Source organism: Amblyraja radiata, chromosome 28 (assembly GCF_010909765.2).
Source record: "Amblyraja radiata isolate CabotCenter1 chromosome 28, sAmbRad1.1.pri, whole genome shotgun sequence".
Taxonomy (NCBI): domain Eukaryota; kingdom Metazoa; phylum Chordata; class Chondrichthyes; order Rajiformes; family Rajidae; genus Amblyraja; species Amblyraja radiata.
In genome coordinates this window covers 7,782,534-7,797,402 of record NC_045983.1, presented here as the reverse complement: position 1 = coordinate 7,797,402, position 14,869 = coordinate 7,782,534, and the positions used below count along the sequence as shown (strand labels likewise).

At 43.0% G+C, this 14,869-nt stretch overlaps 1 protein-coding gene across 9 annotated transcripts in view; it reads right to left on the bottom strand.

Moving 5' to 3' along the window:
• nf1 (neurofibromin 1) overlaps positions 1-14,869 on the bottom strand; it is a 325,252-nt gene that overhangs the window by 187,777 nt on the left and 122,606 nt on the right. For all 9 annotated transcript variants that reach the window (XM_033045689.1, XM_033045685.1, XM_033045690.1 and 6 more), the window contains exons 17-25: positions 14,116-14,362; positions 12,373-12,446; positions 9,215-9,298; positions 6,107-6,547; positions 5,209-5,348; positions 4,007-4,129; positions 2,251-2,334; positions 915-1,031; positions 583-764 (exon numbers count right to left, since the gene is read on the bottom strand). In XM_033045689.1, coding sequence (XP_032901580.1) covers positions 583-764; positions 915-1,031; positions 2,251-2,334; positions 4,007-4,129; positions 5,209-5,348; positions 6,107-6,547; positions 9,215-9,298; positions 12,373-12,446; positions 14,116-14,362 — 1,492 coding nt within the window. The remainder of the gene's footprint in view (positions 1-582; positions 765-914; positions 1,032-2,250; positions 2,335-4,006; positions 4,130-5,208; positions 5,349-6,106; positions 6,548-9,214; positions 9,299-12,372; positions 12,447-14,115; positions 14,363-14,869) is intronic.

The following is a 14,869-nucleotide window of genomic DNA, read 5'->3' as shown; positions in this document are numbered from 1 at the left end:
GGGTTTGGAAAAAAAAACAAGACAAACCTTCAAGAACACATTTTTCAAATCAAAGACTTTCTTTAAGCAAATCAAAAGGAACATTCATGAAAGCTCAAAAATTCTGAAAATACAACATCAACCCAACAGAACAATACATGGCATCCTGGAATACGATTTTAAGATTGTTTACCGATTGCAATTGTAAGATTATTGGTGAGGTCACATTTGGAGCATTGTGTTAAATTTTGCTCATCCTGCTTTACGAAGGATATCATTAAGCTGGGAAAGAGTGCGGAGAAGATTTGCTCGGATGCAAGGGGAGATGGGACAAGGTAGGATTTTATTCCTTCAGGGTCGGAGGCTCAGGGGCGATCTTATTGAGGTGTATAAAGTCATGAGGGAAATTGATAGGGTGAATAGACAGTGGAACGAAATTCAATATTCATGCCATTGGCTGTAAATTACCCAATATGAGATGCTATTACATAATTTTATTTGTTCAATTCACATGTGCATCAAAGCCTCAATAAATTACCCATGGAAAAATGGCAACTTGCAAAAGATTACTTTGAATTATGAATAAAATGCATTTAAGCTCACCTATTGAGTGCATGAGTCCACTGTCTACATTGGCGTTGAGAAGGTTGGACATCGCGAGAACCGTGCAGTGCCTAAGTGATGCAAGGCGACGTGACATCCCTCTCTTCCGTCCGCCCGTTTGTGCCGATTCCTCCTCAACTTCGCTGCAGTCGTTGAGCAAATTCATGAAGAGCGTGAAATACCTAAAGGAGGGGCACTTTTACTGCGATATTTGCAATTACTAAAATGTTTACATAACACGTGGCAGATTAGGAGCTTTTTGGACAGAGTTCAAATCACTGTCAGATACAACAAATGCATTTGTTGTTCTCGATGTCACAAAATGGACTCACTTGAGAAAGAGCTGCGATTTAGCTTCCATTAGTTCTACACCATCCCCCTCTTCAGGCTGTAAAGGTAATCCTGCAAGCAACGACACCACTGCCTCCATACTCGCTTGGTCAAGGTCTCTGTAGAACACATTCATAAAAAAAGCCATTTTACAATTAATATAACATTATTTTCCTCATAGCGGACATTGGACTTTGTCTGTACCTTCCCCTTTGCTCTACATATTGTACCAGTTTGACTCGATTGTATTTATTTATTATCTGATCTGATATGACAGCATGCAAAACAAAGCTTTTCACGTGTACATGTGAACATGATAAACCTAATCCACAATTTGTTTTTGCATCAGATGAAATTCAAATCCAAAGTTAGAATGTGATTTCATTTCCATGCAAAGTTCCTTGCATTAACAAATTCAATGAATTTCTGAGCACTTGATAGAAAATCAAAATGTTTTCCTAAAAATTGAATATTTGCAAGAGGAAGACGCAAGAGATTGGAAGAGAGGACTAGGAGATTAAAAGTGAGGCAGAAAACATGTGGCAAACATAGAGACCTGGTGTATGCAATAGGACAAAGACGAAAATGGAAGGAGGACAAAAATAAATCAACTCTTGAAAATGCATCAATATAATTTTATAAAACCACTGAACCAGTGCATATTACATTATTCAGTATTCTATAACTTTACACAGACCAAAACATAATATACCACTAATTGAAAATGCCGTTACGCTGTTAGATACTCAAACTACCTCAAGTTCTGAGGTGCTTCCAAGGAGCACATATGATCTAAAGAGGCTAAGGAGGAAATTATCGCACAATAATCAACTCTCAAATAAAGAGGTAAGATTTTGTTTTACAACTCAAGACCCGAGGAACAGTTAATCTATTAATGATGTTTGGAACTGCTTAAAATAAAAAAGTAGTGGAATTGAAGTTTGTAATGGACACATTTTAGAATGATTATTAAAAACATCAGTGCCGCAATTAAATTAAAAAAGAACTACAATGTTTACGATGAGCTCCAACAGCGAACATTGAGTTGAAAGCATGGCGAGATTCTTATATCTTAATAGCCTTTGGGATTTGGGGATATGTAGGCATAAATGATTAAAAGCTATACAGCACCCCAGGGTATTTCCACAACTATCAGCGTTCTTCATCGCAAATTATTTTAATGTTTTTACATTGGCAAGATTGCTAGTAAAATCAGAATGCTTAAGTTAGAAAACATTTGTTTTCAGCATTTAACTAAAAATCACTAGAAAAAGAGGATTAATTAAGTAATGCTAATCTTGGCTCAGAAACATTTAATTGGAGGAAAGATCCATTTACCTTGTTAAGCATTTCACATCATCATCAGCAGCCTGGTTTGAAGTTCCCATTACCCAATCTGTCAAGTACTCCACCATTTTATTCCTGGACGAGAAAAAAACTAAACATGACTCTCCAGTACCAATGCACCCATGAGGTTGATCACCAACTTTCCACGGTGGAAACATCTACTTACAATGAGGACAAACTATTATCATTTTTTCTTCTCCCTGCTCCCATCTAGCAGAAGGTACAGAAGTTTGAAAGCAAGCACCACCAGACATAGGAACAGATTCCTCTCCTTTGTTATCAAGTTTCTGAATCATAAGCTTGAGGCACTGTCCGATTCATCTTGACTCTTATGCAAACATTGGACTGTCTATGGAACTGGTGCACTACATTGCTGAAATCTATATTCTGCACTCTTTATCTTCCCCTTTGCTCTATCTATTGTACTCAAGTTTGACTTGATTGTACTTATGCATTGTATCATCTGATCTGATGATATAGCATGCAATACAAAGCTTTTCGCTGTACCTTGGTACACCTGACAATAGAAAACATATACCTTTCTGTGATGGACATTAGAAACATGGAACAGCAGATGCTAGTTTACACAAAAGGCCAGCAAGTGATGAAGTACATCAGCAAATCAAGCAGCAAGAAGCATCTCTGGAGAAAATGACATTTTGGGTTGGGACCTCTTTTCAGACTAATCGGCCTAAAGAGAGGTCCCAATCCAAAACGTCACCTTCCATGCTCTCCAGAGATGCTGCTTGACCCTTTCAGTTTCTCCAGCACTTTCCGCCCTTTTGTAACAGATATTGCATTCCAACTCGTTGTGTTCAAGAAGGAACTGCAGATGCTGGAAAATCGAAGGTACACAAAAATGCTGGAGAAACTCAGCAGGTGCAGCAGCATCTATGGAGCGAAGGAAATAGGTAACGTTTCGGGCCGAAACCCTTCTTCAGGGCCCGAAACGTTACCTATTTCAGGGTCTGAAGAAGGGTTTTGGCGCGAAACGTTACCCATTTCCTTCGCTCCATAGATGCTGCTGCACCCGCTGAGTTTCTCCAGCATTTTTGTGTACCTTGCATTCCAACTCAATGGGTAATTGTGTCAAAATCACCTTTGTTTATTTTTTCACTCATTCATAGGAAGTGGAAGAAAATGAAAAGCCATTTTTAATTGGGCATCCCCTAAAGTGGGATTGCTTGCCATTTTCACTCCTATTGAGAGTGAATAACTATGTGGATAAGCATGGCAGATTGCCTCTCCTGAATGGCACCAGGCGACGAGATAGCATTTTATGACTGGCTTGTAGGTCCATACTCATTATTTTCATGCAAGATTATTTTAATTCTTCAAATTTCACTTCCAAATTGCCATTGTGATTTTAAAAGCTCTCCCTGGGTCGAGGCTCCCGGTTTAGTTTAAAGATATAGAGTGGAAACTGGCCATGCGGCCCACTGAGTCCGTGCCGACCAGTGATCCGTGCACGAGTTCTAACCTACACACTTGGGACAATTTTTTCACGGAAGTCAATTAACTTACAAACCAGCACGTCTTTGGAATGTGGAAGGAAACCGGAGCACCCGGAGAAAACCCACGCGGTCACGGGGAGAACATGCAAACTCTGTGCAGACTGCCCCATAGTCAGTATCAAACCCAGGTCTCTGGCGCTGTAAGGCAGCAACTCTACTGCAGCACCACTCCTCTCTAGCCTCTGCATGCTGCCCCTGTATCATCATTGCAATATTTGAGTTACGATACTCACCTAAATTTCATCTCTTGACAGAAGGAGAGGTCGTCTCGTCTCTCCATCATAACCTCCACCAACTGACAGAGTTTGGTTTTGATCTGGATTGCATGGACAGTATTTCCAAGGACACGAACATACCTGCAATGAAGAGCACAGATTGACTTGTCGTGTTATACCATCTGAAACACTCAGATGTTACTTTTTGTGTACCAGCTAACAGCATGAAGTAATGTTAATAGTTCAGTAATGCCAACAGTAAAAGATCAGATTGTCAAGCTATTTTACACGACCAAGAAGCAGGCCGATGGTATGTAATCAGTAGCTCTCAAGAATATGCTATCGCTAAAATTGAAATGTACAGCATAGAAACACTCCCTCTGGCCAACTGAGTCCACGCCAACCAGCAATCGTCCGCTCATCACGAGTTCTATGTTATCCCACTTTCTCGTCCACTTCCTACACACCGGGGATGATTTACAGAGGCCAATTAATCCATAAACCCACATGTATTTGGGTTGTGGGAGGAAACCGGGGCATCCGGAGGAAACCCATGTAGTCACGGGGAGAAAGTGCAAATTCCACACAGGCAGCACCCGAGGTCAGGATCAAACCCGGGTTTCTGGCACTGTGAGGCAACAGCTCTACCATCTGCGCCGCTGTGCCACCCCAAATCTGAAGCAAATTAAAGGGCCTCCCCCACTTTCACGACTCAATTCACGACCTCCGCCGAGTTTTCCCTTAAATCATACTCGCATCATGGTTGTCACGAGGTCATAGGTAGGTCGTAGCAGGCCGTGATGCTAGTCGTAGGTACTCGTGGCATCAAGTAGGTCGGGGCGTTTTTTCTAGCCTGATGAAAAATGTCCACAAGTAAAAAAGGTCGTGAATTAGGTCGTGAAAGTGGGACAGGCCCTTAAGAGCAAATGAGGACAGTAGGTATACATGTTCTGAATTGTGGTCAGAGACTTCATTATCTCTAACCCAGCTATTTCATAAATCTAGAATGCACCTTCTGAGGCAGATGGCTTTTTACACTTCAAGTAATACTGATTTATTTACTGTCTTCATGACATTCAGCAAAGATTCTATGCTCTTAAATGAATAATTATTGCTTGGGCAAGAGGGATGAGGAAGATTAGGTCATGATACCAATGGAAGGAATTATCTCCAGAGACTAAATGGACACAAGCAACACCTTGAACAAAACAACACCTTACCTGACTAAATTGAGCATCATTGTCTCAATGCTAGCTTGTCCCAGGTGCTCTGAATTGCCATCAGTGTGATTGTCAAGTAAGTTCTTCATAATTGCAATGGTCTGCTCCACAAACGGTGTGTTTGTGTCATTCAGTAACACCTGCATTACATATAGTTACATTTTATGAAGCATCGTTACGCTCATTAAAAAATAGCAACCAAAGAGGAACACAGAGGCCCAAGGCAAAAGAAAACTCATTAACCCTTGACCAAAACAAAATTATGAAAAAAACAAAATCTCAATAATTGGCTTAAATAAGATAGATACAACTTAAATAAAAATGATCTCTGGAGACATTGAAGATCAGCCATGATCTTAAGTGGTAGGGGAGGATGGAGAGACCAAGCGACCAACTTCTACTCCTTGTTCATGTTTGGTTTAGGTTAGAGATACAGCATGGAAACAGGCCCTTCATCCCACCACGTCCACGCTGAACAACCCGTTCACACTAGCTCTATGTTATCCCACTTTCGCATCCAGTCCCTACCACTAGGGACAAGAGTCCAATTAACCCACAAACCTGCATATTGTTGGGGGATGTGGGAGGAAACACGTGGTCACCGAGAGAACGCACAAACTCCACACAATTAACACCAGTGGTCAGGATTGAACCCAGGTCTCTGGCGTGTGAGGCAGCAGCTTTCCCAGCTGCACCATGTTTGCATGTTTTGTTTGCAAATAATTGCAGAAACTTAATTAATATCAAGAATGAGTACTGGTACACCTCAATTTACTCACCACCCCTCCCCTTACCATCCATAACAGCACAAACATCGAAAGCATGCCTTGGACCACATTTCACCGCATTCCATACCTTCAAAACAATGATCATTGAGTAGATTGGCTTGGATACCCACCTGGCCTTGCAAGTCAAAAAACCTGCTGATACAGTTTTTCAGCTTGTTGAAGAGTGTGGGGTAAAGTGCAGGACTAAGCTCCAGTCCAACCAGGTCTTTAATGTTAGTCCTGATCTGAAGCCCTACTTTCTCATGATTGCAAACCATCAGCGAGAGAAGCCGTTCCAAAAACTTGCTGACCGGGGTCTCTGTATTTCCTTCCGTTGAAACCATGGAGATCATGGAACCCTTCCTCTCGACGATGGGCCCCATGGGAGGGCTGTAAGTTACTAAGCCTGAGTTAGTGCGATGCTGGAGACAGACACCTCCTATTGCACACAAGAAGCCCGTCATGTTGATCCATTCCTGGAGAGAGTCGGTGTCCGACAGGTCTATCGAGCCGCTCCCACTTACGTGTGACATCCGCCGCTTCACGATCGTCTTATGGAGACTTTCTGTCACCTAAATGTGGAAGCATGTCAATACATGTTAAAGTGGATTAATCATCAGAAAAGGAAATTATTTTTCATGCCCCATAGAACCACTTAAAAAAAACAAACGGCTTAATCCAAAATTACAAATGATTCATCTTTCACAAGAGAGCGAGCAAAATTGCAGAGAACTGTGTGGAATCAACGGTGTACTAGTTGAGACAGTATTTATATAAAATACCTAAATTATGAAATGTTTTCCATGTTCTCCAGAGATGCTGCTTGACCCGCTGAGTTACTCCAGGACTTTGTGTCTTATTTTTTGCTAACTAGCATTTGCAGTTCCTGCGGCTACAATTCAAGTTACTGTCCATAATGAAGCATAAGTTAATATGTTCTCGGAGCAGAATTAGGCCATGCGGCCCATCAGGTCATGGCTAATCTATCTTTCCCTCCCAACCCCATTCTCCTGCCTGATCCCCATTGCTCCCGACACCCTTAATCAACTTCAGTATCTGGAATGAGCATAGTTTCTTCTGACGTGTAAACGGAAAATTGTGGAAGTAAGCCAGGCTGTATCTGGGGAAAGAACAGGGTTTCCACATTTGACTGTAGGTTGCATGTTTTGATCTGGCAGCAAGGGACAATGAAATCTGGACCATCAACTTCTGCAATCCTTGGAAAATTACACCCTGATGATGACGGGGAATTACTTTTCTAGGTGCAAACACTTTCCCTTGCCCGAGGATTCCATACAGTGTATGCAATAAATGGAGAAAGGCTGCAGAGCAGGGTCAGGCAAGGCATGGGTGAGCAAAACAAATAATAAAAACACATTGCAATCCCTGCCCTCCCAATTGCAAGCGTATTTTAACTGCATTGCCAGTTGTATCAGACTTCAATTAATCCATGTTACCCTCACTGATAACAACTATTTAGATGTTGTTATTTTGAGGCTTCATTAGCATGTGATTTTGTTGGCCAAAATTCCACCAGTTGGTTAACAATATTTCATTTCAGTTTTTTTAGCATAAGCACATGATAATCACTAGGAGTATGAGAAGGAGCATTTACATCTTCATGATCAAGTCAGTGTTGGAAATAGGGGCAAAAAAAATATTTAAAAAAATGTATCAAGACAAAGACTTAAGTTAGCGCCATTTTTTCCAGAACTTTTAAAGAGATCATGGGTTATTTGTGAAAGCAGAATCTGACAAGCCTGCTCTTTGATAACTTTTCAAGACTGATTCTCTGATATTTTATGACAATTTAGGTTTCTTCAATGGAAACTTGGCCTTCCAAGCACAAAATTTGTAAAAGCAAAAATATCAAAAGGTTTACTGCTGGCAAGAGAATTTTAGAAACCGTGTCACCTCACTTTATGGCAGGAGGGTTGTCCTGTGTCAAGGACACAAAAAACGAATTTAAAAACAAGCAGCATTTACAAACAGTAACCTACCTTCTTGCCCCAAGCACCACTGAAGTTAATGGTGACTTGGATCATGTACCAGATACAAGCTGTGGCAGAATCAGTGGGGCAACTCCCCAGCTGAAGGCTCGCAGATCCCAGCACAGTTGTAGTTGGAACAAGGTCGACACAAAATGCTGAAGTAACTTAGCGGGTGAGGCAGCAGCTCAGGAGAGAAGGAAGGGGCGACGTTTCGAGTCGAGACCCTTCTTCAAACTCATTCTTCAGACCCTACTTCAGACTGCAGTTGGAACAAGCTAACCAACATATGTTATACAGCCGTCAGCAAGTCCGACATTTGGTCCCTGGGATGCAATTTCAGAGCTGCCAGCAAATGTCATGACTTTTTGCAGATTTTGAAGAGTTGATGTGCTCATGAACAAAGATTTTGCTGGAGTGGAAATGTCTTTTGGCTTTAGGCATCAATGCCAACAGTGAGTATCTAAACACAAAGTGCATAATATTGCACAGAGTGCAAATCTGACAGATGAACAGAAAATACTCAGGCCATCTGCAGAATGAGAAATACGCCTCTCTCCATAGATTCCGCTTCAACTAATATTTCAACCAAAATCTCCCGGTTGCCAAACACTAAACTCCCCTTCCCATTCGCATACTGACCTTTCTGTCCTGGGCCTCCTCCATTGTCAAACTGAGATCAAATGTAAATTGGAGGAACAGCACCTCATATTTTGCTTGGGCAGAATACAACCCAGCAGAATGAATATTGATTTCTCTAACTTCAAGTAACCCTTGCATCCCCTCCCCCTCTCTCCATCCCTCACCCAGCCTAGTCGTCAAGCTTGTTTCATTGTCTTCCTGTTGAGTTTCATTGTCTGTCTAACTCATAGTCATCTAGCCCACAACAAACAATGGACCTTTGTGGGCACCTCCTTTCCTTGATCATCATTACTTTTTTGTAAATCTTTCATTCATTTGTTCTATATTTTTCTGTATCAGCATCTATATCTCTCGTTTTCCTTTCCCCTGATTCTCAGTCTGAAGAAGGGTCTCGACCCAAAACATCACCTATTCCTTTACTCCAGAGATGTTGCCTGACTCCAGCTTTGTGCCTTTCTAGCTTATATTCAAGTTTTCATCACTCATGATCGAGGGGAGTACAATTTTTTGCCATAATACTTCACTATCATTGTTATCCAGTCCACCGCCCAGATAGTTCCTCACTCATAGATGTTCATCTGTATCATGAACCAGACCTGGGAGACTTACCTGTCCATCCTCAATCTTAGTTTTAGGATAATTCAGAATTAACTTAGTAGCGTGTTCCCACTTTGCATGCGTATCTTCCCAGGCCTATAAACAAAAAGGCAACAGGTTTGCATTAGGTTTTCTTTGCATCTGAGGCAGAATATACATAACTTGATTCCATACAAAATTAAGAAAAAGATTTTTGCTTTTGCTGCAGTGTTTAAAAATAAAGAACTGCACATGCTGGTTGACAGAAAAGCACCAAGTGCTGGAGTCACTCAGCAGGTGAGACAGCATCTCTGGATGGCATGGATAGGCAATAATTCAGGTTGGGACCCTTCTTCAGACTGATTTTTGTAAGGGATGGATTTGGGGTTCAGGGTTCGGGGCCGAGCCCATTACTGTTTGTCATCCATATTAATTACTTGGATGAGAACGTACAAGGCATGATTAGTAAGTTTGCAGATGGCATTAAAAAGGGAGGTATTGTAGATAGTGAAGATGGTGGTGAAAATTGCAGCAGGATATTGATTGGTTGGGCAGGTGGGCTAAGGAATGGTTGATGGAATCTAATACAGAAAAATGTGAGGTGTTGCATTTTATGATGTCTAACAAGGGCAGGACCTGCACAGTGAATGGTAGGGTTCTAGGGAATGCTGTGGAGCAGAGGGATTTAGGGGTGCAGGTACATAATCCCTTGAAAGTAGCATCACAGACAGATAGGGTGGTCAAAAAGGCTTTTGGCATATTGGTCTTCATCAATCAGTGTAATGAGTAAACGGGAGGTCATGTTATCATTGTATAAGACATTGGTGAGGTAACATTTAGAGTATTGTGTTCAGTTTTGGTCACCATGTTAGAGTAAAGATATTGTCAAGCTGGAAACGGTACAGAGAAGATTCATGGGGATGTTGCCCAGACTCGAGGACCTGAGTTATAGGGAGAGGTTGAGCAGGCTAGGACTATATTCCTTGGAACACAGGAGGATGAGGGGTGATCTTATAGATGTGTACAAAATCATGAAAGGAATAGATCGAGTAAATGCACAAAATGCTTGGCTCAGAGTAGGGGAAGCGAGAACAAGAGGATAAAGGTTTACAGTGAGGGGTGATTTAATAGGAAGTTGAGGGGTAATTATTTTGTTATAGAAAGGAAGGTAGGTGTTTGGAATGAGCTGAGATGGTACCTGAGACAGGGACTATCACAATGTTTAAGAAACATTTAGACTGATACATGAATAGGATAGGTTTAGAGGGATACGAGTCAAATGCAGGCAAGTGGAACTAGTGTAGATGGGGCATGTTGGTTGGTGTGGGCAAGTTAGGCCAAAGGGCCTGTTTCTATGCTTCATGACTCTAGGACACCAGTTGTTAAAATGAAGACTAAAATAAACGCTTCATCCCAAATTATGAGACGTGTACAACACTTTATAACTATTTCAGCATCACATGCCAAAATGCCAACCATCGGGTGGTACAGGTGCACAACCTTTTATCCGAAGATCCAAATAACGAAAACCTCCGAATAGCGGCCATTTTTTCGGTCCTTGAAGAAAGGTCCTTGAAAACGTTCACCGAGGGCGGCCCGCAGAGGTGACAGCGGAACCTCCGGTCGGTCCTCGAAGAAAGGGGAACTAAATCCCCATTCATAAAAGAGAAGGTGAGGGTATATTGCGCGGGAGGGTTAATAATTGACAATATGCTGCTGCCTGCCCGCTGAATTAAAAAGTTCCCACGGTGGACTCACGATATACAGTGTTTCGTGAGTCTTGCGTGGGAACTTTTTAACTCAGCGGGGCAGGCAGCAGCAGATTGTCGCTCGCTTCAGTTTCACCCCACCTACACCCCTCTGCTTCCCGGCCATGTGTGTGACCCCTTCCCTCCCCTCTCCAGCTCCCCGCCCATTGCACCGGTGCGGGGGCTTTGCACTGTCTTCACGTCGGCGATTGCAGCAGGACCGTGTCAGGACCAATTAGACACCGACCACCAGGCCCACCGCAAGCACGGAGATCCCAGAGACCCACAGCCAACAGCAGCCCAGCCCAGCCCCACTCCAACTACAGAGGAACCTGGGTTGCGGATGACGGGGCGCAGCTCGGGGCGTCGTAGGGGCCCATCGGGGAGCGGCCACTCAAAGCCACGCCGGGAGATGTAGGGCCCTGCCCCGGGTCTTGATGTTGGAGCCCCCGGCGGGCGCTAGCAAGTCCGCGGCAATTGACAGCCGCGCCGGGCGTTGTAAGGCCCCCCTCCAGGTCACTCTCAACCTCTATGATGTTTGCTCTCAACCCCGTAATTCGGGCGGGAGAAGTCGCCGTTGCCGGTGCCCCGCAAAGCAGTCTCCCACCGGAGACCCGCGAGCTCCCGGTGTCACCATCCACCGGAGTCGGGTCGCAGCAGCTCGCCCCCGCAACTCTCCACGCTCCGAAGCTGGCTAGCTCCACGGAGGTAGGTCCGTAGGTCCACAGCTCCCACCGCCGCCCACCGACCCCCAGGCCCACTGCAAGCACGGAGATCCCAGAGACCCACAGCCAGCAGCAACTCCAGCCCAGCCCCGCTCCAACTCCAGAGGAACACGTAGGGGCAGAAGCTGATGGTGTGCAAGGTACGTCTTGTTCTTGGGGTGGCGGATGAGGGGGCGCAGCTCGGGCTGTGGGCGAACTGCCACTTGTCGCTGTAGCGGCCAAAGATCATAGAGGAGCTCCTCTATGATCTTTGGTAGCGGCCCATCGGGGAGCGGATTCCTCTGGAGTTGGAGGGGGAGGGGGGTATTGTGCTGTTTGATCGCCCCCTGCTATCCCAGGGACAGGGAGACACAGCGGCTTTTTAGACTGGTGGGCAATCACTTCCAAAGTTCTGCCCACACAGTCAGTACACCTCTCCTACACTGTATTTCATACAAACATTTATTCTGCAAGAAAAAACGACATTGAAGACTCAAACTCGCGATCGAGTAACTGCCAGGATCAAGGCGCAAACTCGCGACCTTGCGGATATGAGCCGAGCACTCTACCACTGAACCAGCCATTAAAATCTACGCTAAAAAATTTCCATTCCGAAGACCGACAAATTCTGAATTACGAAAAGTGTCTGGTCCCAAGGCTTTCGGATAAAAGGTTGTGCACCTGTATATGCACAACAGAAACAAGCACCAAATTAATGCAATCATATCTTAACATTTACCTCAGTATTGCCTGCTGTTGGATACTCTATCCTTCTCAACAATGCCATCACTCTTTTTTGAAGAGCTGCCCGCCCTGTAGATTACCATTAACAAAAATGCATCAGAACAAAAATCACATGTAGTCACAAGAGCATTGAGAAGAGAAGCCATCAGCACAGATCAGGATCCATCTGCGTGACAGCTTATGAATTCTATCCCAAAGAGAAAGGCAACATTCAATCTGGTTTTGTTCCTGAAAGGTGCTGTGACAATGATCAATTTTAAATGGGAATTTTGAGTTCCAAACCATTAGCATTGAAAGCAGGTAGAAGAACAGGTATTAAAATGCAAATGAATAACAGGAAATCACTTCAAAATTACAAAGAACGCATATTTTAAATATTCTCACTCATTGGGATCCATATTTGAATCAAACTGGACATTTGTTCCCATATAAAACATTACATTAAATTGAAGAAGTATACGTTATAATTGTGGAACGGTTGAGCTTATGGGTTAATTACACACAGAAACTCTTGGCTAAAATCAACAGCATTTCCAATCTCAGTACCTACTGTATGTTTACCTCTGTATTTCAATGCTGTTCTGTACCCAGTTCATCTATTATACTATATGGTCCACCTCAACGCACCAGTTTTAGCCATGGCTTTTCAACACAGCAATATTGTCAAAAACCTTAACTACTCTAATTACTCCCATTCAAAAAATTAAATGATTGATCCTTTGTTTTTACAATCTGCACCCATTTGACCAAGATAGTGCAGAGGTACAATTTCTTATCTCCATAATACTGCCCATCAGATACGTTTGCTTAATGCTGGATAAAATGTAATGGGTATTATGAAATGCACAGCTTAGACCGATCAGTGTATTTACCATCTACATTTCCTGCATCTCTCCACCAAGCTAATACACGCCCAATAACTGGGGCAGGGAGAAAACGTGAATGAACTGGAACTCCATAGTAGGTAACATTTTGAATCTTAAATTATCTCAAAGCAGACCAGTGCATTTCAACTCGTGTAGTTGTCGCAATGAGGCAGCACAGTGGCACATTGGGTAGAGTTGCTGTCTTCCAGCTCCAGAGACCTGGGTTTAATCTTAACTACAGATGCTCTCTGTACGGAGTTCGTATATTTTCTGTGAGCGCGTGGGGTTTCTCCAGGTGCTCCGGTTTCCTCCCACATTCCAGAAACAAGCAGGTGTTGTAGGTTAATTGGCCTCTGTAAATTGTCCCTAGTGTGTGGGACAGAACTAGGGCACAGGTGATGGTTGGTCGACGCTGAAGGTCCTGTTTTCACGCCGTATCTCTAAACTAAACGTCCATTAGCACATGCAGCCTCACACCACCACTAATCTAACCTGAATTCTTGGCAGACAAAATGTTTAGGTTTATTCTTGTCACGTGTACCGCAGTACAGTGGAAAACTGTTTTGCATGCTATCCAATCAGATCAGATAATACTATATATAAAGTCCAACTCAAATACAATAAATAGAGCATGGGGAAGATAAGAGTGCAGAATATAGTTATCAGCAATGTAGCATATCAAGAAATGTCATTCTAACCACACTTTCAAATATCAGCATAGTATTTGCTAAGTTAAAAGTACTTTAGAATACAGAATGGGAGAAGATTAAAAGGAATTAAGTTTGACTAATTTCATACAAAATAAATTTGGAAATATAAGTTGAGCTATAAATAGGACTTCATTAACCAACATAATGTTGACATAAATATACCTGTTGACATCATATTGCTGACGGATGCAAATTCCATAAATGTATTGTAATTTGGGAGAATGCTCTGGACAGGCACATCATCAACTCCACACCGAATGTCGGCTTCTTCACAAAGGTGTCGAAAACAGGACATGGATACAAGAACTGCTTCTATGTCGGGGCTCCAGAGGAACATGTAGAGGGCCACCTCCAGTTTGGTCTGCGCTTGACGACAGATGGGGATCCCACTGCCGAGCGTGGCATTCTCCTATGGGCAAAAAATCCATCTTAAGAATCACAGCAATAAATAATGCCACTAGAAAAACATTCAAGCGGCTTTTACGGATACCTTAGTTATTATTCTATAAAACCATAAGACATAATAATAATAATAATAAATTTTATTTATGGGCGCCTTTCAAGAGTCTCAAGGACCTAAGAGCAGAATTAGGCCATTCAGCCAATCGAGTCTGCTCCGCCATTCAATCAGGGCTGACCTATTATTCCCTCTCAACCCCATTCTCCTGCCTTCTCCCCGCAACATCACTAATTAAGAACCTGTCAATCTCCGCTTTAAAAATACTCAATGACGGCTTCTACCGACGTCTGTGGCAAAGAATTCCACAGATTCTAAAACCACTCTCCGGCTAAAGAAATTCCTCCGCATCTCCATTCTAAAGGTGCTTCCTTTTATTCTGAAGCTGTGTCCTCTGGTCCTAGACTCTCCCACTACTAGAAACATCCTCCACACCCACTATATCTAGGCCTTTTATTA